This window comes from Notothenia rossii (assembly GCF_949606895.1).
Source record: "Notothenia rossii genome assembly, chromosome: 5".
NCBI classification, from domain to species: Eukaryota; Metazoa; Chordata; class Actinopteri; order Perciformes; family Nototheniidae; genus Notothenia; species Notothenia rossii.
In genome coordinates this window covers 35,184,140-35,211,480 of record NC_136903.1, presented here as the reverse complement: position 1 = coordinate 35,211,480, position 27,341 = coordinate 35,184,140, and the positions used below count along the sequence as shown (strand labels likewise).

The window sequence follows — 27,341 nt, the reverse complement described above, 5'->3', positions numbered from 1 at the left end:
ACAGGAGCTTTCCTTTTTCTAAATGTCGATGCTTAAGTTTGTATAGGTGTTGCTATCTGCTTTGTGTTACGTGGTTCTACAAGCAAGTGCATTCATTGAGTGGTATCAGAGAGTTACAAGGGTCTGTAAATACAATGAAAACAATTGGCCACAGCAAATCATTTATATTAAACATGTAATTTTTTTTTACTTTTGAATACTTTAGTACAAATGATGTACTGAACAATTTAAGTGATATATGTGTACACATATAAATCATTTGTCAAAACAGGGCTACATTTGATTATAAAAAGGTATATGTGTTAAAATGAAGAGCCGTTTGGGAGCCGAAAGAGCCGGCTCTTCTTGGTGAGCCGAGCCAAATGATCCGGCTCACTAAAAATAATTCCCATCACTACTTCCCACACCGAGCATCTTTGACCGTATTGTAGGTCTGAGGACTTTCAGTAGTAGTAGTACTTTTTAGGAGTAAGAAGATCTAGGCAACCCCAAAAGTTTTAGGATAGTTCCCCCAGGTCTGGTTTGAAGCCTATGGCTGGTAAGATTGTGTGTGTTACTCTTTAAATGTGATGTATTATTTTATAACCAGCACTTTTTTGAATAAGAACATATGTTATGTCTTGTTTAAGTGTGGAATTTTCACCACATTTAACACTGTGTTTTCTCTGTCCTCCCAGGTGATCGAGTGCATAACTCAGGGGCGGGTACTGGAGCGCCCCAGGGTCTGTCCCAAGGAAATCTACGACATGATGTTGGGTTGCTGGCAAAGAGAGCCCCAACAGCGCCACAATATTAAAGACATTCAGAAAATGCTGTTTACGATGATGAAATCCACACCGGTCTATCTGGACATACTGGGATAGGAATCGATTATGAGGGGAAAGGAGCTGGAGGTATTCCAATTTGGACTAGACATTTACTGCAATAGAAATGAGTACACTTGATCGGAAAGAAAACAAATGTCTTGGAGTGGAAGCCTGGACTGGACTCACAGCAGTATGTGATGGAAACGTGATTTGGGATTTAGGAACTGACTGACAGATAAGGATCGGAAAGGACAAACTGAAGTAAAGTGAAGTACTTTGCGTTGAACTAGATTGGAATGAACCGGATTACATTGCATTGCATCAAATTATAATCAAAGGAAATGTCTTTGACCTTGCCTAAATTGGTCGAGGCTTGTTTGGTCCAGTCTTGCTCCATTTTGAACAAACTCATGTTCAAAGAATGGACTATGAAGATTGGATTGCATCACACCGGACTGAACTGGAATAACCTGATTATACTGGTCTGGTAGAGTTTGATTTATTATCCTTTTTAGGTACCATCATTTCCTGTCCTTTACATCTTCATTTCAGCCCGTCTAAATCAGTGCAGCTTCTGTTCTACCTTGATGAAGCCTGGTAGAATCTGGCTGAAACTTGGAATATTTGAAAAAAACTAGACCTAGATTGTATTGAGCTTTCCCTAAACACTTTTTAGTGTCCCTTAGTACGTCAGATAAGGGTTGGTTTGGCTCAACTAGCTTGGTTTCAACAACCCTACATTAGAGCAATCTTGATTGGTAATTCTTATTTGGCTTGTCCTTTTGCCTGGTCCTCAAACAGGAAATCACCTTCAACTTCTTCTGTGTAGTATAGAAGAAGTTCAGAGGGAGAACCTGTATACAGTAATCTAAAGAAATGTTTTAGCGATTTTAAAATAAGATACTTGTGTGTTCCAGGACATCGTTCCCAGGCTTGTCTATTTACCTTGAAAATTGTACATGCCTTGGTCTTGCCATTGTTGCTGGCCAGATCAGACCTAATGTCCTTCATGTAGAACTGGAACGTTTTTTTTATGGTAAACATTCCTGAAGATCTTCATGATTCTCCTCAGACGGATCAGCTAAAAATGTCTGCTAGGTAAATCTGTTAGGACCTACTTTTGGGTTAGGTTCAACACTGTTCATTGGAACATTGAAAAAGTGGGTTAACAAGAACGGACAGAACGCATAAGTCAAACAGCAGCTACTGTGTTTTTAAGTGGCAGTCCATTTCAGCACGCTTCAATGTTTCATCTCCAAAGCCTTCATAGATACACCTTCTAGTACTGGACTCCTGTTACCCCACTGAGCGGTTTACTTCTGGACCAGCCTGACCGGACCTTCCAATCCTGAGCCTGGAGGTGTGGCCTGAGTGACCGTCTGTCGCCATAGAGATGGACCTAAGTGCCTCCTACTTCTTTCTAAACACTTGGAACTTAAAAATATTAGTCTTTCAAAAAAAAGAGCACTTTTACATTTTGTTTACCTGCTTAAAAATGGTTCACTAGCTGTAAACCTTCCTCGTTTTTCTTACAAATGTTCAGCAGTCGATGTATTGCAAAACTAAAAAATTCAAAAACAGAATAAAATTATGAAAATATGAAGAAAAAATGTAACCCATGGGGAATAAGCAAACATGAACAAAAGCAAGCTTTTTGTACAAGCTTTACAAGAATGTTGGAGGTGAAGTTACGTTTTCTGTTTTTAAAATAATTCATATTCTATATATTTTTTTTATTTTTTTTTATCTCAAATCAAAGAGTGGACCTCTGCCATGCTCCAAAGCCATTGGAATATTCTGCCACCGGGTAGGAAAGAACTGATCACCACTGAAAGACAAACACTTGGCTGGGATTAAGCTTTCCAGGATTACTCAAAAGAAGCCTTTTTGTGTAGTGTTACATACCTGGATCCACTCTGACGTCAGCGAGCTGTTTGGCAACAGGAAGCCAAAACTGAAAGGTAACAACGGAGCTACCAGTCAACGAACAAAATGTTTTTTAACAGAATGTATATATTGTGAATCTCTGTCTTAAGATATGTTAACTTATTTACTTTCTCCAGTTCGATTATTTTAAGCTTCTCGATGTGTTGTTATATGGTTCAGTGAAAGCCAATAGTTATTTTGATAATCTTTCCTTCTAGTTGTAATTACTGGTATTATTTACTTTATGTAGTCATGCAATGTCTTTTCAGCATTTTAATAAGATAATCAACATTTAAATCATCTCTGTTCATTGTATTTTGTTTTGCTTATTTTGTTTTCTCATGTATTTATCAGGGCAGTAGATGAGGAAAGATGTGCAGTTATGGGCCATTGTTTTATTATCCTGCTCAGAGTGCAAGTATTGTTCTAGGTTAATGTTTTTAAAGGAACAGTGAACAGTGTTTTGCCTATTTAGGATATGGAACCATGGAAAAAAAACTACTAGTCAAGCTCCTAAACTAGCAAATTTCCCCACAATTTTCTACCAGAACTCAATATTTGGCTTGTATTTTGGCCACTTTGGGATCCCTTCTCCATTATATTACACTGTACATTTTTATGTTGTACTGAATATTTGATCTAATACAGTTTGGCTACCTGGTTTGCAATTAATTATGATCAGAAAAGCACTCTGAGAGGCTTTAATAAAAATGGTGGTGTTTGCCGTTTTGCCAGATACTTCTAATATGCTGTATACTGTATATAGTTAGCCTCACTCACTCAACTGAGCGTGCAGATATCTGTCTACGTCCTAACATACTCATTACATTTTATTAGGAAACATTATGATTTAATATACACCCATTTGTGACCGATGCCATTGGTCCAATATCAGCAGGAATGACCAATCAGGGCAGGAGGTCATTAGCTAAAGATTCTATACAGGTTTGATATTCTGTCAAAGGGCATTTGATCATAGCCCATAACAATTAGTAAAAACTGTTTCTCACTAGACTCAATGACACCTGCAAGCAATCAAAAGCCAATGCTCTGTCTATTAGCTTGACACACAAAACCCATACTTAACAGTGGATGAGTCAGAATAACAGCAACATGACTGCTCAATGTGTGTCCTACACTAAGCCATACCTGTATTAAGGTGTCACCTGTGTAAAGGTAAAGAACGCGTTCAAAGGCCACAGCGGGAAAATAACTAAGAAAGGTTTGATGGTCTGATACTGTAGCTGTCGGATATCTATAAGTAAGCCACTGTCATACTATTCTGTGAACTGTTGTTTGATAATCATGTAACCAATGTCGTTGTCTCAGAAATAGTTTCTCAAAGGGACCTTTGTGTTAAAATAATTGAACTTTGGATACACTTGGCATTATCTTGGCAACTGAGAGTGCCCCGGAAGCTCACCAGGAAGTGCGGAAATCTGTGCATTTCATATAAATGTACCAAGATTGAGCAGATGCATACACCTGTGCTGTCTGGGAAGATGTTTTGGTTAAGTCTGATTCCAATGCGTATATGTGCCGACTTGCGTTGTAAGTATTAAATTACACATTTATGTAAAACATTACAACCACAATGTCAGGACAAAATAGAGCCAAAGTTATCTTACAGATTGTTTGAAACGTCAGTGAAAACTTTTCCGGCATATCTTTTTAAACCCTTTCAATAACTACTGTATGATACCATTTCTTGTGTTATTTAAAGTGGTTATTTTTGGATTTAACTGTTACCATGTCTATTTCTCACAAGCATGAATATTATGAAGATGGAACTTAAGGAGCGACAGGAAACTTCCGCTTCAGTAGCTCTTCGTCCTATGTGCAGCAGCTAACAGATTCCTTGTCTTCACACAACTGAAAATGTCTGTTGGAAAATAAGACAATTTAAAATTGGTTGTGGATTGGCGGCATTCATTGCATTTAGTGCTTACTGTGATATTATTTCTCTAGATGTCCTCCAGGAAGTAAGGCTTTACCAGGTTTACTAGTAGGGGGAGCAGCTTTAATAGAACGTGCTTGGTTTACAAGCTAATGTGAACCACTTTCTATATTAGCAGAAAAGGTCTTTGGACTGTGTGTCGTACGGAGGTCTTTGCATAATGGGAGTTCAGTGTGTGCTCATTACCCTAGGGTCGCTTGTAACCAAATACGCCCAGCAATTGTTATGCTGTATTTGACTTTGCCATCAAAAAGCGCTTGCTACTGGTGACGCAACAATTTGCTTTACTTTATCAGCAAAACTGATTTTGACAAAATCCTACAGTGGCAACCCTGACACCATTTGTATTTTCTTTGTCAAATGAATTTGTTATGTCAGTACTGCTGGTGAAAGAATACTCTGGTAGTGCTAAATTAGAAATCAGTAGTAATATAGACAGAGTTTCTCCTTTGGCATAGCAAAACCTGAAAAAGCTCTGGGTTGGAAAACATAACTTGCTAGATGCTAGAGTTAGGGTTAACTTTTTTACTATGTTTAAAGTAGATTAAATGAAAAATGCCTTTTAAACACTTTTACATCACAATCCCCTGTCATATTGCGCATATTTTTTGTATCTTTATATCCAAGGCCAATCATCCTTTTGTTGTATAAAACCAAATTACTTCTGCTCACGTAATCTAGTGCCAACCAATGATATTGTGTCATCAATCGGGGTGTGTGTGGAGCCAGTTCTCTGGCACACCCGATTTTCTGGGGTTTGTGGTTGTTTCGAACCCCGAATTGTTTGGTGTGTTACAGGTGTGTTAAGGTGTAACTTTTAGCACATAAAAGTTTCAATGAAAAGATAATCAATTCAAAAACCCTGCCACTGAAAGTTACAAAATGTTGGTATTGAAAGGAATTCAGGTCCGATCAATATCAACATTCTTTCTGGGGGTAGGGATAATCTGCTGTCAAATTCTTCCTTTGACCAAAAAGGAGGCGCAGAAATATTGTATGGAAATCTACAAATTGCCAGTACGTTTTAAGGGTGTAGTTTTTGTGGGAGGTTTAGCCTACTAGCCTTCAGGACTCTTGAGGAATAACATGAGGTAGTCTGGCCAAGAGCGTCTAGTAACACCCAATTAAGTTTCTGAGTTCTCCTGTTTACATAGACCCGAGGTCCTTCTGGACCCCTTTTAAAATCCCTATTAGCATGCTGCTCTAGGACATGTGAGCTTCCTGGAGGACAAAACTGGTATTTAAAACACCTCAAACTCTCAAATATACCGACTCATCACGCTGCTAATGTGTCCTGTACGATCACAGCTTTAAGCTTCCATTGAGAGTCTCTATATCAGAAGCATTTTTCTTTTCCTCAGTTTTTCCATGCTATTATTAATTCTGACATGCTCATGTAGTCTTCCCCTTTCCTAAAGCGTTTTCCTGCATCATGTTTCCAATATAAAGTATTTAAGCCATCATTACTCAATAATAATTCAGTGTCTTCTCTTATGCTCTCTCTCTCTGGGGAACAATTGTGTACTTGTATCTGTCTCCATGCTATCATTTATAACTATGTATTAATAATTTGACAACTTGTACAATGTCTTTTTAAAAAGCTGAGATGTGGTGAACTTCTAAGGTGGCTTCATGTATGATTCTGACTCATTAAACATTTCTTCATCTTTGATCATCTTTGTCGTTCCTTCAACGACGCCTTGCTCAACAAAAGTAAGAGATTGTCTTACTTATTCTTACTTAAAGGTCCCTTTCCCTCTTGATCCAAGTATGTGAAGCCGCTTAAAAAATGGGTGGGTTAGGTTTTGGGTTTATACTTGATGTTAAATTCATCTTTGACGTCATGTGTGGGTTGTACGGCATTAGCAACAAACCAACCACGGTATTGCTATTTTTAGGCATATATTATGGGTCTCAGATATATACAAATATATTAAAAACATGTCTATGATGTGTTTTGCTCAAAATAACAAACAAATCATGCATTTTAGACATCTCTCATATCCCTCTATTTCAGCCCTGTTAGAGAACTGCAGGTTCGTGGTCCTTAGCTTAAAGCTTAAAAAAGAAAAGAGGAGCTTGTGCCTGCTCAGAATTCTACGAGATACTCAGCTAAATGCTGCAGTGATTAAATGCCATATCATGTTCAAAACCACATCAAGGATTATTTCTGAAACAGTATGGAGCTCAAATGCTTCTCTTGCAGGTTTACCACGAGGTGAGTTCTTTTTTTTCTTTCCTGCTTTTTTAAACATACTCTCTCCAGTACAGGTTAGCTCTGAGTGTTAGCGATGCTTGCTAATGTAAATAAAGACCATATTATGTCCAAAACACGTCGCGTATTGTTTCTGATAGCAACTTTCTTTTTTTTTATCATACATTTTTTATTGCAACATCTTCAATTTACAACACAGTACAGAAGACAATTCAGGTTGCACAACATTTGGGATTAATTCAATCCCATCCCTCTATCCTACATCCCACCCACCTACCCACCCACCCACTCCATAGCCATAGTTTTCCCTGTAAGGGAAAGGTGAGATTCATCATTTAGAAGATGTACAGCAGGTTCCATTGGTAATCTCAACCCTATTAAATCTGTAAGGGTACTAATAACCTTCCCCCAAAAGTGTAATACTCCTGGACACTCCCATACAACATGTAAGAAAGAGCCAATGGTTCCCTGGTGACAAAATGAACAATACGGGTCAGGTACCAATCCAATTATGTGTCTAATTATTGGTGTTAGATATGCTCTATGACAAAATGTCAGATGTATATACTGATGGTTTGGGTTTTTTTAAGCACCCGTAACATTAGCCCAAATTGCATCCCAATCCAATTCTTGTCCTAAAGTGGATATTTCCCTATCCCATGCTCTCATGCCTGATGTAGGCATATAGTTCTGGGAGTTAAGATTATTATAGATAAACGAAACTATTTAGCAGCACTCTGCACCCAACTCAGAATAGGAAGTTCTTTCAAATCTGACCCCCAGGGGACCCCATAGGCTTTACAGGCAGACCTTATTCTAAAGTAAAAGAAGAGAGAATGTTGATCAATATAATTTTCCCCATTAATGTCCTGAAGAGTTTTAATACCTTTATCCTCCCAAGCTTTGTTGTTAAATGGTTTGCCCCCAGTCAATAGGTTAGGATTGTTCCATAATGGAGATGACCTACACCACACACTCTTAAAGTTTAGGAATGTATCTGCTGCTCTGAACACTTTAATCATATAAGTAAAAATTGGACCGTACAGTAAATCACATTTTTTGGTAGATATACCTAACAGGAGAAAGTCCCTTAATCTTATCGGTGCTATTAAGTCTTGTTCCATATTCTTCCAAGATGACATTTTATCTTCATCTACCCAATAGCTGAGAGATCTTAATATGAATGCCCAATGATATAGTTTAAAATGTGGGCATGCCAATCCCCCATCTGATTTTCTATACTGAAGAGCTGACCATTTTATACTGGGTCGTTTACCATTCCAGATATAGCATCGTAGTTTTTGCCAGTATCCTGTTGGAGGTGCTAGAGCAGGGGTGGGCAATTATTTTTTCCATGGGGCCACATGAGAAACAAAAAATATTGTGGAGGGCCGGGCCAAAAGGCTGAACTCAATTCTGCATAATATTAATTGTATTTCTTTATAAAAAGCAGTAAATAGCATTGTTTTGACAAGCTGGTAAGAGTATATGTTATAGTTGAGCAATGAAAAAGTGAGGTTGCCTTACAAAAAATGTAATTTATTCAATCAAATTTCCCAAAACAATGGTAAACAAAATGTGAACGTTTTTCACCATTTCTGACTCATATTGGTGAACATTTTCAGTCGCATTCACTACAAAAATTTTTTTGAGTTTCATATACTGTTGGAAAGTTGTGTAAAGGTTCTTAGCATTCTTAAGACATCACAACATTGTCTTTGTGCTCCAAACATTCAGCAAGATACATCATATTGAACTGTCACTGAACATCACCGAACTGTGATTTTGAGAAAAGGCTTCCAAAGAAAGTGTCCCAGTTCACTGCTAGTTGGTTCCTTTACATGCCTACATTTGTAGTCTAACCACCTCATTTGGTGTTTTTAAGTTCTTTTTTCTTGTTCAGTGAGAGAAATCTAGTCTCTGCTGGGCTTTAACGAGTGCATCGAAGTCAGGTTGAATGTCTGAGGTGGAGATGCGAAGCACAGCTGACAGATGATCATCAGTGAGAGAGGATCTATACCTGGATTTCATAAACTTCCTCTTTGAAAATGTTTGTTCACATATGTAGGTAGAGCCAAAGAGAACCAACATCTTCTGAGCATGTCTCCTCATGTTTGGAAAGTTCTCCTCCTCGAGAGAAGAGTAGAAATCCAGCAGAGATCCTGACTCAAAGCGCTCTGCCAGTACTGCATCAGACTGCAGGTCAATGAGTTCCAGCTGAACATCACTGGGTGCATTATCCATACTGCAGGTAAAGGGAGAGGAAATCATGAGCATTTCATCCTCGATTGTTCAGAGATCTTCAAATCGCCTTGAAAACTCACCATGCAATGCTCCTAACATGGAGGAGTACCTGCGGAGGTGATCAGCTGATGGTGTGACTTCTTTCAGGGTTTGCATGTGAGTGAGAGTGTTGCTCTCCAGTTGGCTTGAAAGAAACTGCATCTTTCTCATGAAAGCCTTCACCAGGCTGTGCATTTCATGAACAAAAAGGCCCTTGCCTTGCAGTTTGGTGTTCAGTTCATTCATCAGTGCAGTCACATCAACAGCAAATGCAAAATCTGCCATCCAGTCCTCGTCTGAGAGCTCTGGGATGTCTTTGCCTTTCTTCTCACAAAACTCTTGAATCTCTGCTTTCAGGTCCCAAACTCTTTTTAGCACTTTGCCCAGGCTGAGCCATCTGACAGCTGTGTGGTAGCCGATGTCACTATGCTCAGTCTCATGCTCCTCCAAAAGTGCAACAAACTGTCTGTGATTCAATGCCCGTGCCCTGATGAAGTTTACTATTTTAGTAACAACATCAATAACATGGTGAATTTTTAGCACTGACTTGCACAACACATGTTGGTGTATAATACAATGCAAAAATACCAATTTCTGATCTGCGTCGATTTCAGTCACTTTATCTTGCATACGTTTCAAAAGTCCAACATTTTTACCTGTAAGATTTGGACAACCGTCTGTTGTGACACCTGCCAGTCTGTCCCATTTCAGTCCCAGCGTGTCCATGCACGCATTTACCTCCGTGAACAGATCGCTCCCTGTCGTCGTCCCTTTCATCGGCCGCATTGCTGCCAGCTCCTCCGTAATCTTGAAGTCCGGCGTTATCCCACGGACAAATACGAGTAACTGCGCTGTGTCGCGGACATCACAGCTCTCGTCCAAAGCCAAGGAGATAAAGTCAAAACTTGCCACTTCATGTTGCAGCTGAAGCTCCAGATTCCCCGCAATGTCCTCGATCCTTCTCGTCACGGTTCGCCTGGACAGCGGGACTTGCTCAAAGGCTTCTTTTTTTTCAGGGCACATTAGTGCTGCAGAGTCCACTAAGCACTCTTTGACAAACTCCCCCTCTGAGAATGGCTTACTGTGTTTAGCTATTTTGTGGGATATCACGAAGCTGGTCTTGGTTGCTGCATCCTTGGATGTGTGAAGCTTGGTAAAAAAGCCTTGCTGCTTTTGCAGCTTAGCTAGCAAAGTGTTCGATGTGGGCGCCCTTTCAGCATCAGTCAAGTTTTTGTATTTCTCCGCGTGTTTCGTCTCGTAATGCCGACTCAAATTGTAGTCCTTGAACACGGCGATCTGCTCCCCGCAAACTAAACACACGGCTTTACCTCCGACTTCAGTAAATAAATACTTAGCAGTCCAATTTTTGTTGAAAACCCTACATTCGGCATCTACCTTTCTTTTTTTAGCATCAGCTGACATTTTTGAGCGCTAAAGTCGTCTTGTGACAATTATCCAATAACGCGCACGTCTTGATTTGACGTATTGCGTCATTATGTACGTGAATAAAAAACAACTTCAAAATAAAAGCATTGCAGCTTTAGTCCATGCATGAGGTAAAATTAGAAAATATGTTTATTTTGTAATTTCCAATTAACCTTACACGGGCCGGTCAGAGTCAACCAAAGGGCCGTATGTGGCCCGGGGGCCGTACAGTGCCCAGGTCTGTGCTAGAGGGATCATTGAGCTTGCGAAATGTATTCGGGGCAATATGTTCCTTTTAACAACCGATAAACGGGCTGGGACTGATGCTGGAAGGTGTTTCCATCTTGTAATATCTTCTTCTATTTTCTTCAAAACTAAAGAGTAATTTGTTTTAGCTATAGATGATAAGGAAGTACTAACCTTAATACCTAAATAGAGGACCTCATTTGAAACATTGATTTGGGGTGGGAGGGACACTTCACTTTGGCCTATGTTAAGAAGCATCAGTGTTGATTTTGATAGGTTAATCTTGTATCCCGAAAGCTGCCCAAACTGCTCCACTACTTCCAAAACACAGGGGAGGGTTCGCTGAACATCTGCCATACAGACTAATGTATCGTCTGCATATAGTGATATAGAATGTGACGTTCCACCTATTGTGATGGGGGAAATCTGAGGGCAATTCCTAATGAATTGTGCCAGTGGTTCGATGGATACATTGAAAATGAAAGGAGACAGAGGATCTCCTTACCTTGTACCCCGTTTTATGTCAAATAAGTCGGAGAAGCTTCCTCCCACACATACTCGAGCTGTAGGATTTGCATACAATGTTTGAATCATGTTAATAAATGTATCTCCAAATTTAAATTCTTTCAGAACCCTCCATAGATATGGCCATTCCACGCGGTCAAATGCCTTTTCAGCATCTAAAAACAAAAGGCCACAGGCAGGTGGAATTGTATGTGTTGCGCCAAGAATGTGCAGGAGTCTGCGGATATTATCAGATGCAAGCCGCCCTTTAATAAAGCCTGTCTGATCAGGGCTTATTAATTTCCCAACCACCGTCTCAAGTCTCATAGCTAAGACCTTGGAAAAAAAATTGAGGTCAGCATTTATCAGTGATATTGGGCGAGAGTTAGAACTTTCAAAGGAGTCCTTTCCAGGTTTGGGTATAACCGTAATCAGAGCCGTATTTAAGTCTTTGTGGAACATACCCTTATTGGTAGCATAATTAAGTGTTTCTAACAATACCGGTCCAATAATATCCCAAATGTTAAATAGAGTTCCACAGGTATGCCATCTATACCCGGCGTATGGCCCTTATTTGTAGCTTTGACAGCTTTATATAGCTCCTCCAGCGTGATAGGTGACTCCAGTGTTTTGGTGTCATCTAATGACAATGTAGGGAGACCCAAACCGCAAAAAAATTGGCGAAGTCTTCGTCAGAGGGAACTGAGCTACTTGAATACAGTTCTTTAAAGTAATTTTTAAATGTTTCATTTATCTCCTCTGTAGAAGATACTGTTCCGCGTTTATTACATCTGATTGCTGGTATGGTCCTTTTAGCCCCTTGTTGTTTTAAAGTTAATGCCAAAAGGTGGCTTGGTCTGCTGCCTTCTGCATAATACTTGTGTTTGGTTATATGGATCATATATTCTGCCCTGTGTCTTAATAGGTCGTTGAGTTCTGCTTGCTTTGTTTTGAGCTCACTTTCTATTGTTGTTGTGTATCTCTCTTTTAGGACTTTTTCCAACATATTACATTGTTCTTCTAGGTGAGAAATATTTTGCAGTCAGCTTTTATGGAGGTGGGAACTGAACCGTATGCATTATTTCGTATAAAACCCTTGATGGTAGCCCAGACCACCGTCACATCTGTGACGCTATTCTTATTCAAGATTATAAATTAGGTTAGTTTTGATCTCAATTGCGATATACATTTGTTGTTCTTTAAAAGGGTCGTGTTGAACCTCCATCTAGTAGCCCCATTTTTTATATTTCCATATTTAAAATTAGCTAAAATTGGGTTGTGATCCGAGAGATGTCTGGGTAGGAACTCAATTGACTGTATTGAAGGCATCAGCCCAGAAGATACAAGAATGTAGTCTATTCGAGAGAAGGTTTTATGTCTCGTGGAAAAAAATGTAGTCTCTCGCAGATGGATTATGCACCCTCCACACATCAATTAAGTTTAAGTCTGTTATAAAGAGATTAAGTGCTTTGGAAGCAGATTCTTGAGAACTTGATAGAGTTGCAGCAGATTTGTCAGGGTTTTTGTTTACAAAAGCATTCATGTTCGACCCAACATATAATTAGTAGTCATTTAACTTCAGTAACTGTTAAGTGGCTGAGGGAAAATATTCAGCTTAAAATACTGTCGGGGCATGCTAACAAAAGCCACTTTTTACCCTGAATAGATGTGCAGCAATAGGCTAGACGTCCTTTATTGTCAGAGCCAATCCTTTCAATTCATACACTGTAAAAAAAGTCTGTGAAATTAACAGGGAAAAGCTGTAAAATCACGACATCAAAAAACTGTAAATAGAGAAACAATGAAGCAGTGTTTAATTTACAGTAATATTTCGTAAAGTACTGAACCAAACAAAACTGTTAAATTCACATTAAGAATATGTTAAAAATAATTATATTTCATTGTATAATTTACAGATTACTGTGGTTTGAACACAGAAAAACTGTAATACATAAAACAATACAATACAGTTAAAATGACAACATGACAGTGTTAAAATCATGTTTTTTTATATTTTTTCATTCTTGAATATACTATAATATACTTACTTCTTATTTCTATTTTTTTAATACATATGTTTATTTTGAAATTGGAAATAAACCAGTACTGAGACATTTTTGGAAATTAAATGAGAATCCATAAAACAGCTGGCGTTTGGATTCTCGGGCCGCCCGGCTATTTGGAGTGGAATGCAGCCCACGGCAGACAGCCCAAACAGTAATCGAACGCGCCACTAACGGCCCGTCCACACAGCGGTAAATCTACTTTTTGAGTCTTGTATTTTTTTTAAATTGGGACAGCCTCTCGGCGGAAGTGACGCAAGCGGTCAACGAACGCAGCCTCCGAAGGAAACGGCCGCTGAACTGAGACACGCCTACTGAGCAGTAGAGTTTGTTTCTGTTATTTCATTGGACTATTTAATTATTGCGGGAGCAGCCACTTTTTGCAGGTTAACGGCTCAGTGCGCGGCCAAGTCTGTCTGCCACGGACCACGGAGCTATGTGCAGGTGCTCATGAGCGGAGGATCACATCTGTAGCACTGGTAAGCTAACCGTTTATTTTCTTCAAACTTCAATTATAACACGGTGTGTTGTCAGGACAATTCTGTTTGTGATTTATTGCATTTTGCAGTCATAGTAGTTATAACGTCTACTGACCGGGAGTTAATTTAAATAGTCTGGTAACGTTATTGAAGTATCATGCTAAAAGCTGAACTCTTTATTTTCATTTAATTCATGCTGTTGTGAAGCGGGGGGTTTGAAGCTACATCTGAGCGGGTTCAAAGTGAACGGGCAGTCGTGTTAGCGTGCTAAAAATGATTACCTGCCGTATTTGCAGGTTAACGGTTACGCGGCCAAGTCGGCCTCAAGTCTGCCTGCCACGGACCACGTGGAGCTGTGTGCACATGAGCGGAGGATCACATCTGTAGCACTGGTAAGCTAACCGTTGAGGGGTTATGTTCTGCATTGCATAGGAACCCCTAAAAATGATTACCTGCCGTTTTTGCAGCAAAACGCTACAGACTTTGAAGGGTTATGTGCTGCATTCTAGAGTGCATAGGAACGAACCCCAGTGTTTTTTCAAATGTGTTGGCACGAACTGCAAGCGAACATTTTGTACTTACGCATCTTTTAAAGCTCACTTTTATCGGATGCACAATGTGCCTGCAGCCACTGCTAGAGCCATTGTTACAGATTTGAAATGTGCAATTTCGTTATGTGCGCGCCAATTTCAAACAGTGAAAGAACTTATATCCCACTTAAAAGATCATATAGTGGAGGGACGACCTGTGTTATGTCCAGTAACTGGTTGTACAAATACTTTCACTGTGAAATCGTCATTTACTGCTCATATGTCCAGAAAACACAGAGCATGTTCTGTTGATAGCATAAGTGACATGTACAGGGAAGCCATTTCTCCGTGTTCTGCACATGAAGATGCTTCCCAGAGCCCAAATGATGCAACAACAAATGAAAGCACTGATTTGACACAGCATTTCAATGAGACCTATCTTAGGAATGTATGCTTATTCTACTTAAAATTGCAAGGGCAGCTCCTTCTTCCAGCTTCAACAATACAGACCATTGTCGAAGAGATGCAAAATGTGCATGAGTTGGGACAGGATTACATTTTAAGTAAACTACGTTCACTTTTAAAAGATGACATGTCTCTAACTGATGATGCTATTGCTAAAATCTGTGATTGTGTGAAGGATTCCGATCTGTTCTCAGTCTGTCACCAGGGACCACTGAGAACAACATATTCAAAAGCTCAGACATTCAAAAAGATGTTCAAATACATAGAGCCTAAAAAAGTAACATTAGGAAATGATGAAAATATGACACAAAGGTTTGCTTACTACATACCTCTGAAACAAACAGTAAGTGGCTTATTAGAATCAGAATTTTGGAAGAATTTAATGTCACAGCAGTCATGTGAAACAGACTCAGATGTTTTTGGTGACATAAGTGATGGACACAACTTTAAGTCCAACCAGTTCTTCATTGAAAATCCAGGATGCCTGAAGCTAATTCTGTACCAGGATGCTTTTGAAATTGTCAACCCCCTTGGCTCTGCTAGGAAAAAACACAAAGTTGTTGCAGTCTATCTTTCTGTGGCAAATCTACCTGCTCATGTGCGCTCTAATACTGATCACATGTCCCTGGTTTTATTGTGTGGAGAGAATGACCTAAAACAATTTGGATTTGCTAAGGTGTTCTCAGAGATGTTAGTGGATTTAAAAGATTTGGAGGAAAATGGAATAGTTACAACAGTTGGAGACATGGTCAAAGGGGCTCTGTACTGCATTGCGGGTGATAACTTGGGTTCACACGGTATTGGTGGGTTCACTGAAAACTTTAGTCGTTCAAAGTACTTTTGCAGGTACTGTGAAATCACACAAAGTGAGTTTAAGAGTGATGATCCAAATGTATGTGGGCCACAGCGCACACCCGAAGGTTACGATTCTGCTGTTGCTGATCTACAAGTTGAAGACAGTCCACACATCAAAGGCATAAAGGCAAACTCTGTCTTCAATGCTCTGACATCTTTTCATGTTTGCAAGCCAGGTCTCCCACCTTGTTTAGGCCATGACATATTTGAGGGTGTCTTATCCTACGATGTTGCACTGTACTTAAAGTATTTTATTAAGAAAAAGAAATGGTTTACATATTCACTTTTGAACCGGCGCATAAAACAGTTCAAGTACAAAGGATCTGATGCTCTCACTAAGCCCTGTGCTGTCAACTCTGACGTATTCAAGCTCTCAGGTCAAGCCATTCAGAACTGGAATTTGTTAAGATTGCTGCCTGTATTAATTGGAGACAAAGTGCAAAATCCAGAAGATGATGTGTGGCAGTTGACTCTCCAGCTTAAAGATATTGTTGATCTGATTTGTGCACAAAAGATTTTGTTGTCACAGGTAGCCTATCTTGACATTACAATCCAAGAATATTTGGAAACAAGGAAGTGTTTCTTTCCTGAGAGTCCACTAAAACCAAAGCACCATTTCATGAGACACTATCCGGCACTCATCTTGAAATGTGGCCCCTTGATTAGAGTATGGACAATGCGTTTTGAAAGTAAACACAGCTACTTCAAGAGATGTGCCAGGCATTTGAAAAACTTTAAAAACATCTGCCTAACTTTATCCGAAAGACATCAGATGTTTCAAGCATATCTTTCAGCTGGGCCAGGATGCAGTCAACTTCTGCAAGTCAAAGACAGTTGTAATTTTTACTCCAGTCTTTACAGTGATTCAATCAAACATGCAGTGAGAGAGTTTGGCTTTTCAGAAAACAATACTAGTGTTTCCACAGACATACAGTATAAAGGTACATCATATAAAAAAGGGCTTTTCCTTGTGTCCAAAAATGACGAGTCCATGGAGTTCGGAGAACTGCTCATTATTTTAATTCAAAAATGATTCAGCTGTGTATTTTGTGATGGATATACATAAAACTGACTATCATTCTGAATACCACCTGTACTCTGTGACAAAACAGAATGCAAGGTTGCAATGTGTTAACATTAACGACTTGGTAGATTTTTATCCGTTACCATCATACATTGTTAACGGGCACCAAGTCATCCCGCTGAAACACAGTGTGTTGTCAAAATAAACACGATATTGGCTACTGTGGTGTTGAAACCATTCTAACAATGCACATGTATGCTTAGGGAAAATGATAAAATACTATTTGAAAAATATTAAAGTGACAGCAGTTTTTGTTCTGCAATGTACAGAAATAAAAAGTATACATCCTCAATCACACCCTATACTCAAATTAGAGGTTCCTCTTATCTGTATATAATGTATGTACAGTATTACTTGACTAAATGTCTAATTATCTTTGTCTTTCATTTGTAATTTTGAAAACCGAAAAGTGTCGTTCTTCCATGATTCCAGAGATGACAGACATGGAGCAAACATTTATACGCAGTGCCATCACTGAGGTCTTGCCTAACCTTCCAGAGATGACAAAAGATATTCTGGAAGAGACTTTACAATCCCTTGGGGTGGAGACCTATGAGGATTTCCAGTTTGTTAATGAAGCAGATTTGCTGTCAGCTTTGAGGCCAATTCAAGCCAGAAAAGTCCTTGCTGCTTGGAAGCTGAGATGTATGTATACTTGTGACTATTTTAGTACAGGATGCAACCAGTGTCCAAAGTGGCCTGCATAAAAGATACATCAGAAATATAGAAACATTAAAACTGTGTTCCTCATAACTCTTTTTGTTAATATGTGTGTGTTTTGCAGGCCAGACTCCTGAATCCAGCAGCTCATCTGTTGGTGGCTCGCCAAGACCTTCTGCATCCTTGATGTCCTATTCACCCAGAAGTTCATCCCCAACCTCTTCCAACAGCTGCAAAAGCCCTGATATAGACTGGATGGATAGCTTTGTGATACCGTAGGATAAGTTCCCAGAGGAACTGATGCAGACACTGGACAGAGGAAAACGACCTAGTCCACAAATGAGAAGAGAGATGGTACGGATTCTGGTGTGTGAAATGAAGCGAAAAAGTACTTGCTTAAGTAAAAGACACACTATTGAAGTTGCAAAAAAGATAGTGGCAAAGTATCCTACGTCTCTTCAAGACATAATAGAGGGAGACGTGATCGGGCCAGGGTATCACTCTCTGGTCAAGCAATTGCAAAATAGGATAGAGAATGTGAAGCGATCCACGACCCCAAAAATAAGAAAACGAAAGAATGGCACCGACGAGTCAGACACAGATGAAGTCCCTCCAGAACAGAGAGCAGCAATCCAGGACACTTATGGGTGCATTAAATGGGATTTAAAATTCCTGCCCCTTGGAGAGACCGAAGAGAGCCAGCAGGAGAAAAAGGAAAAACTGAGGGTGATGTCTAAGCAAACTGATGTAAATCCAGAGGAGGTCAAACTTCTAATGAAGTCAACGTTCTACACGCAGCGTAAACAAGTCAACCAGGGGACAAATATAAAATCCCTCCTGCAAGAGTGGCCGTTTTGGTTTGACGACCTTGGCATGGCAGTCCACTTCAAGGAACTCACAGGAAGTGAGCTTCAAGAAACTTTCACACGGAATTTGGATCTGAAGGGGAAACGACTCCTGAACTACATGAATACGGTTGCTGTGTACAAGAGCAAAAGGTTGCTACAGGCTTTAACCAAGTTCAAAGTGATGAGAGGAGAGCTAAGTGGTTGTTCTGAAGACGTCAAAGACATGGTGCTGCTTCTACTGTCCTACTTTGATGAGAAGGAAGACACGATGTTCTGTTATGTGGAGGACACATGCCTGGCAGGGGAAGTACAGATGGACCAAGTTCAGTTGACTCCCACCATTGTTGTGTGTGGTAAGTAAAAACGTTCACTACTTTTTTTCTGTTCTTTCTGCCACTTCTTTCTCTCTTTTCTGTCTAATTTGAGACGTTTATGTTGCACAATGTTTTTTGTTACTGTAAGCTCGTAAAGGGCTAGTTTGGATGCTTATGGATACTTATCCATAGTCAGTGTATTACTTGCATGTCTTTGGAGGAACAGGCAGGAGTACGGGTACGTATGTAAAGCTGTGGATGGGTGCAGCAGCGAAACGTATTTTAGCCACCTAAAAATTCAGTTTACATGTACGCTATATTTAGAATATTGTCACAAATGTACCCTGCTGCTTCAGTCCCTATCAGAAACAGACTGTATAGCTGTCTGACAGCAAGGTAGAGCTTTGAAAATATTCTTTAATATAGCATACACTAAGAGTAATATTGTTTTAGTTTTTTTGGTGGCTTAACTATGTCCACAGCAGTGCATTGCTTAGCTGTCTGCTGGTTCTCCTCTCTGTTTCTCCAAACTGTAGCTCCTACAACCCCCCTTCAAACAATATGAACTATCCCCTAAACCAGGGGTCGGCAACCCGCGGCCCACGGGCCGCATGCGGCCCTTTAAGCCCTCTGCTCTGGCTCCCTTGAGCTTAGACAAAGATAGGAAGGAAATAAAATAAAAGTATTTGTAGGACTATTTATATTTTGTTGCATGGTTGAAAATGTTTCGTATCTTGTATTTTGAGGTGATACTGTGACACATAAATAAAAAACAAAACGGTATTAATTAGGTCAACTAAAATATGCGTCACATCCTGCTATAGGTCCCGCACGAGCGCCTTTTCCTGCGGGTGAATAACCTGACCCCCGGCTCGATGAGCGAATGGATAAATCAAAGAACAGTACAGGAGAAACACAGGATTTAATTCTGTGTGGACAGTTATATGCTTTCACAGCAAACGATGCTGGTTTACCGGTATGTTTGATATGTAGAGAGAAGTTGTCAAAGGTGCTGCACTGCAGCCTTTACGTATCGAGGAACAACGGGAACAACACGGAGAGGAAGACAGCTGACAATCTTCAGTCATAATCATAGGTCATAATTCAATGGGGTATGTAATTTATTTCAGAAAACACTTTTTGTTATATTCCATGGAATGCTCTTAACATCCCGATAGCAATGAATATATTAAATGCTTTGACAATAAATACATACAAAAATTAATCTCTGGAAGCCGTAGCGCTGTAAAAAGCACGACCAATCATCTGAGCCGGCCCGGCTAAAATAACTGGATGGCCTACCTGCCTGTCAGCCTTCCATCTGTGCACAAATTTATCTCGTGGCCTCATTGGTCATGCGCGCGTTCGTGTGTGTTGGAGGAGGGGCTCTGTAAGGAACTCTGAAGGAAGAGGCATGTTTGTTCCGGTTGTGTATTTTCAAATTCTAGCGCACTCGAGCTGGTTTCTCCATTCTTACCTACCTTTAACTCTTTTTAGGGTGCAGCTATATGTTTTATTTATTTCAAAGTGGGCCCATTTTAATAATATTTGTTTTCCTTCAAATGTGCAGAGGACTCCCCAAGTGCTGTGTTTAATTTATTTTAAAGTAGGCCTGTGTATTATTTTTAATTCTCCTTATAGGAGTTCTTTGTTTCTTATTAGAGGTTAACAGTTTTATATAATGTAATAAATAGCCTAATAAATGCAAAAAAACTGTAGTTTTTGTCTGATATAACAATAAATACAACTTTATTAGCTATCAAGCTATGAAATATGTTTTGCGGCTCCAGACAAAAAAATGCTTTTGGAAAAAGCAGCAAAATGGCTCTTTTGGTCAAAAAGGTTGCAGACACCTGCCCTAAACTATCCCCTTTATCTCCCCTTAACCTGCAAATACACATACATACATTTTTGTATTGATGGTGAGAGCAATTTAACAGACCTTAAAATGTAATAACATATGTGCTAAAATTGTTTTGTGAAATGTTTCAGGAAGACAAGTCTTGTTTTAATTTAGTTTGAATTGTGTTTTTCTTCTTTTTTAGGATTATCATGCTATTCTTCAAAGCGATACATGCTGAGTGTGGATCGAAACATAGTACAGGACAACATCCCCTCCTTGGTTTCTGCCCTGTCCATGATGTTTGGGAGCTATTATTGCTTCAACATCGCCTACCCGTCAGAGCTGGCATCCACCCTGGAGTTTGTCCAGAGGTATGTGTTTTTTGGGATGGGTTTTATCCAACAATTTATTTTATTAAACTGCAACAAATCTAAAGCAGCTGCTTCAGTGAATTGGGGGTTAAGATAATTGTCATTTTGGCTTCAAAATAATAAGATTGATGTGAATTTTTTTGTTGTTAGGCAAGCTATTTCATTATTAATTATGTTGTTTGTTTGTTTTTCTATTTTAAGGTGTTTTTTCCTCTCCATCAACCCAGAGAAGGGCACCAAAGTGGAGAAGACACGCGCATCCCGTCTTCAGGTGAACCCGAGAGTCCTCACCTTGATACAGGAACGTTCGGACCATGAGTGGCGTGATGTCTGAATATGGACAGTAAGATCAATGGCATGTGGCGATGTGCCCAAGTTACAGTTTGTTTGATTGTTTAAATCGTAGTTAAAATTTGAAGTGCCTTTTTTCTAATTAAATTGTTCTTTTAACTAATTTAAAAAAATGCAATATGTAACTCTCAAAATGTCAAACTATTATTTTAAGGTCATTGTAGCCACTCTTGGGGTTTGCTGTTACAAAGTGAAGTTGCTTAAACAATCTTCGGTTGGTTTATGTGGATGTAAAAGCTCAGGACATCACTGTTGAGTGTAAAAATGTTGACGTGTTACACTCCACTGGGTGGTTTTGTTTTTTGTTTTATAAACATTATTTCCCATAAATCATTTGTAAGTAACCTCTCAACTTTGTTCAGCTTGAAGTTTGTTTATTGTGCAGCCTTAGTTTGTATGTTTTACCAATATGTATGTTGAGAAATGACAGATGTTTTTGATCACTGCTATTATATATATATATATATATATATATATATATATATATATATATATAATAAATTCTTGGAAAGGCAAGTTCTTGTTGGAATTTTTTCAATTTTTAATACAGTGGCTCTTGAGGTTTATCTAGCTTTGCATTTTTAATTTTAAATGCTTAATCTGTGTACCCTGGATTACATTCTTCACATTTCTGGTAATAGTCAAACATATATATACGAAGGCAGTGTAGTTTAAATGAAATCTTTCAATCTGACTAATGTATAGGAAAAACATTTTTTTTCCACTGAGCAATAATCCTTACAGGCGCTTTTATACTATATATTTGAGATTGTTATTCATAAAACAGTTTTTGCTGCATTTTAATTGTAATAAATACATTTTACAGAAAATTAAAATTGCAGTAGTTAGAGGTTGCTTTCACCGTAAAACTCGTCATTACTACGGCAAAATACACTAAATTATACACAACTTTTGATTACAATTTGCGGGAAAATTCAGTTAAATTACAGCATTACACTGATGCTTTTACAGTTAAACAGTGTTATTTGTTTGGTATCTTTCTGTAAAATTGAATGGGATTCAATGTACAATAGACAACAACTGCATGTAAATCTTACTGAAATAATCAGTTTAATAGCAACGTGATCATGCTAATTCAGCAGAAAAGGGCTGTTGAAATTACAGATTTAAAATGTAAATTACAACTGTTTTAAACTGTAAAATATACATGTTGTTCTGTAAAGTTGTTTACAGTTTACCATATCTTTTACATCATTATTCTGGCAACAAAGCTGCCAGGTTTTTACCGTAAAAACGTTTTTTTTTTTACAGTGTAGATTTATGTTACGCCTCATAAGTATCATAGCTCCTTTAGTGCGAGTGCCATCAGTTGATGCCACAATTGGTTTATAGAATCTGCTTTGAACCCTTGAAGTGTCATTAGGTTTAAAGTGTGTCTCCTGAAACATTGCAATATCTATCTTCTTTCTGCGTAAGAAATCTAAGATTTTTGAACGTTTATACGGAGAGTTAAGTCCTCTTACATTAAATGATGCAATATTCAAATGTTCCAATTGATCTGTATGTGTATTTATTCCCTGGACCTGTTGTGAGTTGGTGGTGGATCCCTGAGTTACAACCCTGTTATTTTTGGGGCTCTTGATTGAAGGTATCCAGATAGGGAGCATCTTTTGAAGGTAATCCTTGGGATCATCGCCCTCAACACCTGTTGGTAAGTTGACAATTCTTACATTTTTCATTCTGGACCTGTCCTCCAATTCATTGAGCTTCCTTCGCATCTTTTTCACCTCCATGATACACGTGCTAGTTTCCTTCTCATTCTTGCGCACTGTAACCTGAATGCTATCAATCTTATTGAAAACCGTGTCAAACTTTCAGCTTGTTCTTTTAATGACCGGAGGATGTTGCCGTTTTCGACCAAGTGCTTCTCTATAGGATTGAGAGCCTTCTCAATCGAAACCTACTGTTCCCTGCAGAGTTTCCATCTCATCCGCGATAGCTTGCTTGATTAGCATAGCTATATCGGTTGGTGAATCGCTAGCTTGCTGTTGTCTGTTAGATTCTTGTTTTTTAGTCGGAGTCTTTTCCTTCTTTGCTGGAGACATTTCTTTTCTCAAATGTGTGTTATTACTGCCTATGAGTTGCAATAAATATGAAAAAGGGGGGGATTTTGTTCAGCGCTCAGTATCTTGCTGCCATCAGCCTCATGACTCACCGGAAGTCTGATAGCAACTTTCTGATAGTGCCGTGGGTCCACATCAGTGTTGTAGTCAAGTCACCAATTCACAAGTCCAAGTCACTTTCGAGTCCCAACTTTTCGAGTCCGAGTCACCTAGGGAGAGTCGGAGTCGAGTCCAAGTCTGAGTCACCCAAGAAGAGTCCAAGTCAAGTCCGAGTCACAAGTCTTCATGTATTAACCTTAGTGGATATATTTGTTGAAATATAGCTGTAGCTCCTCTACATTGCCTTTATGGATACATTTATCGTTTTGCACTTTTATTTTGATAGTAATAAGATCGGGACTCTTATTTTGAAGGAACTTTTACCGGAAGTTGATGAGCAACGGAGCAGTTCCCTTCCCTTTCCCTGAAGTCTCTGCAGCTCTCTGGACACCACACTGTCTCAATCCGTCCACTCTGAATATGAGAGGGGAAAAATTAAAATAATTAAAACTGCGGTCACAGATGTGCACGCATTGATGAGCGGGCCCTCGCGTCCGTGCGCCTGTCAGGGAGGGCGGCCGGTCGTCCCGGCATCAAGCAGACGCGCGCGAGTCCTCAGAAATGAGCCGTTTGTAATTTCTATAAATTTCGCGAACCGGAAACGGATGTCGGCGCGCCGTCTCGAAGGACAACAATTTCTCTTAAGGTTCGTCGAGGATCGATTATCGAGGAGGCTGTCTGGAGGACCCATAACCGAGGATACACTGATTTAGAGGAGAGAGGAGTCTCTCTGGAGGAGCTATAACCGTGGGTACACTGATGTATTCTCTGGAGTCGATTTCAGCCAACAGTGATGTTTAAAAGAGGCGTGACGCATGGCTGGACTTATGTCAACGAAGCACAGCTCTGCAAACTGCTCCTGTTGTGATTCTAGGTTGTGCATCAGACTTTCTGCCCTTTACCGTTTGTTTACTCACTAATCACATCTCCCCTGGATGTTAGGCTATTTTTTTTAATACTACTTTCATTGTGACACGATTTACAGTGAGAACAGCTGCTGAGGTCAGTGCAGAAAGCAGAACAGTGTGTATAATATATATCGCTCAATAATATATTTAACAGGCCTACATTTCACACTTTATTTGTAGGCTTTAGGAGATATCTACAAATAAACAGTAGATATTTTTCATGCTTCACATAATAAAATATACAAGGGCTGTAGCCTGATATTTATATGCTTTATATGTGTGTGTTGTACAGTGAGTAGGTGTGTGTTGTGGAGCGTATAGGTGTCTGTTGTAATGAATAGGCCGCCAGCAAAGGGCGTTGTTGGACTAACTGTGTGTGTGTGTGTGTGTGTGTGTGTGTGTGTGTGTGTGTGTGTGTGTGTGTGTGTGTGTGTGTGTGTGTGTGTTGATGTGCCAGGCAGACAGGCAGGTCTCAGTAGCTTATCATATACATGGTCAAAAATGGTACATTCTCCGTTAGCCTACGAGCTCCATGTTCAAGCGATCGACTATTCCTTTGCAATGCAGCATGACATTGGATATGCGCTTAACTTGTCCTGGATTGGAATTTTTCCGATCATTTCCCTAGGCAATTTGAAATATGTGTGCAATCATAATAGCAATGTGTATACAGCGTTTCGTGAATATCGGAAAAACTATATGCGAGTAGTTTGGAGTAATTTGCGACATGTAAATCGTCAAAAATGGTGTATTCGCTGTTAGCTTACGACCTCCACGATTGATTTATTTATCAAAAATTTATTTATCAAAAATTTACCGCAATTTAGCCTCATATTGGATAGGGGCTGAACTTGTCCTGGATTGGAATTGTTCCGATCATTCCCCTAGGACAGGGGTCTGCATCCTTTTTGACCAAAAGAGACATTTTGCTCCTTTTTCCCAAAAAATGTTTTGTCTGGAGCCGTAAAACGTATTTCTTGTAAAGCTTGATAGCTTATACAGTTGTATTTATTGTTATATCAGACAAAAACTACAGTTTTTTTGCATTTATTAAGCTATTTATTACATTATATTAAACTGTTAACCTTTAATAAGAAACAAATAACTCCTATAAGTCTTTTTCCGGCCCCATAAAATCGTGGTTCTATCAGGCCAGGGCCAGGGCTGAACTAGTGACGTCAACACTCTCGACTGCTGATTGGTCAGAGAATAGCGTCGCATATATATCTAGAAGCAAGCTTGCAGCATTTTTATACACAGCATTTTTGTAAACGGAGGAGCTACAAAAATGGCAACGTCAAAGAAAAGCACACTGTGGTCGACCGAGGAGGTGACGACATTCCTACATCTCATTGGGGATGACAAAATCCAGCGGGAGCTTGAGGGAACAACTCGAAATGTGAAAAAAAAAAGCTGATCGCCCCGCCTCCACTGCATTGCTACCCCAGGTCCTAAACTGTAATGGAAATGCGCCACGGCCTCGGACGGCCAGCGAGGCAGCCCGAGGCCTGAGCGAGGAGGCTTAGGGACGCTTAAACGGGGCTACCCCGCTGCAGTGGAAATGTGCCAATAGACTACAAAAATATTCGGTGTGCATATCTTTGTTTTCACAATAAAAGTAGTTTCTTAGTGAATGTCCTGTACTGGTCTTAAAATCTCATAACATCAGCTTATAATTTTCCTCTTGGATTTTCTTCTTGACCCTCAGAGAAGGAGAACATGTTGTGTCTTTCAGGCATGTCCTTTCCTAACAAAAATGACAGGAAACAGAAAACATATTATTGCAGAACAAGTGTGTTATTTATGAAAGAGGTGTGTTTGTGTGTTTAGAGGCTGTTGATATAATTCTTTTTTAATTGTAATCAGATTATGAATGAACAGTATGAAATTCATCAACATTTAAATATATTTTATAATCAAAATAATATTTAACTGTTACAAAACGTAGTGCAACTGTATAAGCTTGCTCTGATGTCTCACTGAAAGAATAACTTTTACCACGTTTTTTACAGACAATATTGAGAGATAAATAGTAGCAGTTCTCACTATGTGTTAAATATCTTTGCCTTCAATACATTAAATTAGAAAGCTGACAAAGTCACATTGCTTCTTAACATCTAAATGTAACCTTTTTGTCAAGATTCTCATGTTATGTCACGTTTTTAGTTTTGTATGTCTAGGTTTGGGTTTATTTTGCTGTTCGGTTCTCCCTGTCTCCCTTGTGTATTGTCTGGTCCCTCTCTCTGTGTTTTTCCTCCCTGTCATTAGTTTCCCTGGTGTGTCTAATTGTCTGATTGTGTTCACCTGTTGCCCTCCTGTTTCTCCTCCCCTGCCCGGCTGTTTCTCGTCTCGTGATTCCCCCTCCCTGTATTTAGTCTTGTGTCTTCCTGTGTTCAGTGTTGGTTCGTCTTTTGTTGGTGACTGAGTTCACCGGGGAGTGTTCTGTTTATCCGAGTTATATGATTATCCTTATCCTTGAAATAAAGGTTATATCAGTGTTATCTGCATTTGGGTCCTGCTTGCTTCACTCACCGTAACACTTTTGCATGGAAAAAACCCTCAACTTCACTGATGTGTAGGTGATCTAGTATTTAGTATTGTTTAATGGAATGTATATCAGTGTATTAAAGTCAATACTTCATTTATTTAAACCAATATCTTTCTTGATACTTTGTACAGTATGAAAAAATAGTATTTGTACCTGTGCTGAATTAACTGCTGTGAGGAGTCCAGTTCTGTCTCTCACTCTCTGGTCCAGCCTGTCTGCATCCCCTGGACACCTTAAACAAACAGATATATACAGTGGGGCAAAAAAGTATTTAGTCAGCCACCAATTGTGCAAGTTCTCCCACTTAAAAAGATGAGAGGCCTCTAATTTTCATCCTAGGTATACCTCAACTATGAGAGACAAAATGAGAAAAAAAAATCCAGAAAATCACTGTCTGATTTTTAAAGACTTTATTTGCAAACTATGGTGGAAAATAAGTATTTTGTCACCTACAAACAAACAAGATTTCTGGCTCTC

General features: G+C 39.3%; 2 protein-coding genes across 5 annotated transcripts in view; both read left to right on the top strand.

Moving 5' to 3' along the window:
- The window catches only part of LOC307040230 (NT-3 growth factor receptor-like), a 283,019-nt gene extending 276,658 nt beyond the window's left edge, over nt 1-6,361 (top strand). For all 4 annotated transcript variants that reach the window (XM_079682872.1, XM_079682870.1, XM_079682871.1 and 1 more), the window contains one exon: nt 678-6,361. In XM_079682872.1, coding sequence (XP_079538998.1) covers nt 678-863 — 186 coding nt within the window. In that variant the 3' untranslated portion in view covers nt 864-6,361. The remainder of the gene's footprint in view (nt 1-677) is intronic.
- A 7,396-nt stretch (nt 6,362-13,757) lies between these two features.
- LOC307039386 (uncharacterized protein) lies at nt 13,758-19,232 on the top strand. Its single transcript, XM_079681397.1, has 4 exons — nt 13,758-13,904; nt 14,201-14,296; nt 17,249-17,483; nt 17,623-19,232. Exons 3-4 carry the CDS (start codon nt 17,261-17,263, stop codon nt 17,775-17,777), a joined length of 378 nt encoding a protein of 125 aa, XP_079537523.1. The 5' UTR covers nt 13,758-13,904; nt 14,201-14,296; nt 17,249-17,260; the 3' UTR covers nt 17,778-19,232.
- The last annotated feature ends 8,109 nt before the right edge of the window (nt 19,233-27,341 follow it).

Excerpts from the sequence above, each read along its gene's own strand:
- LOC307039386 (XM_079681397.1), top strand. The coding sequence starts at position 17,261 with ATGATTCCAGAGATGACAGACATGGAGCAAACATTTATACGCAGTGCC. Across the intron at positions 17,484-17,622 it reads TGCTGCTTGGAAGCTGAGAT|GCCAGACTCCTGAATCCAGC; the intron begins GTATGTATACTT and ends TGTGTTTTGCAG.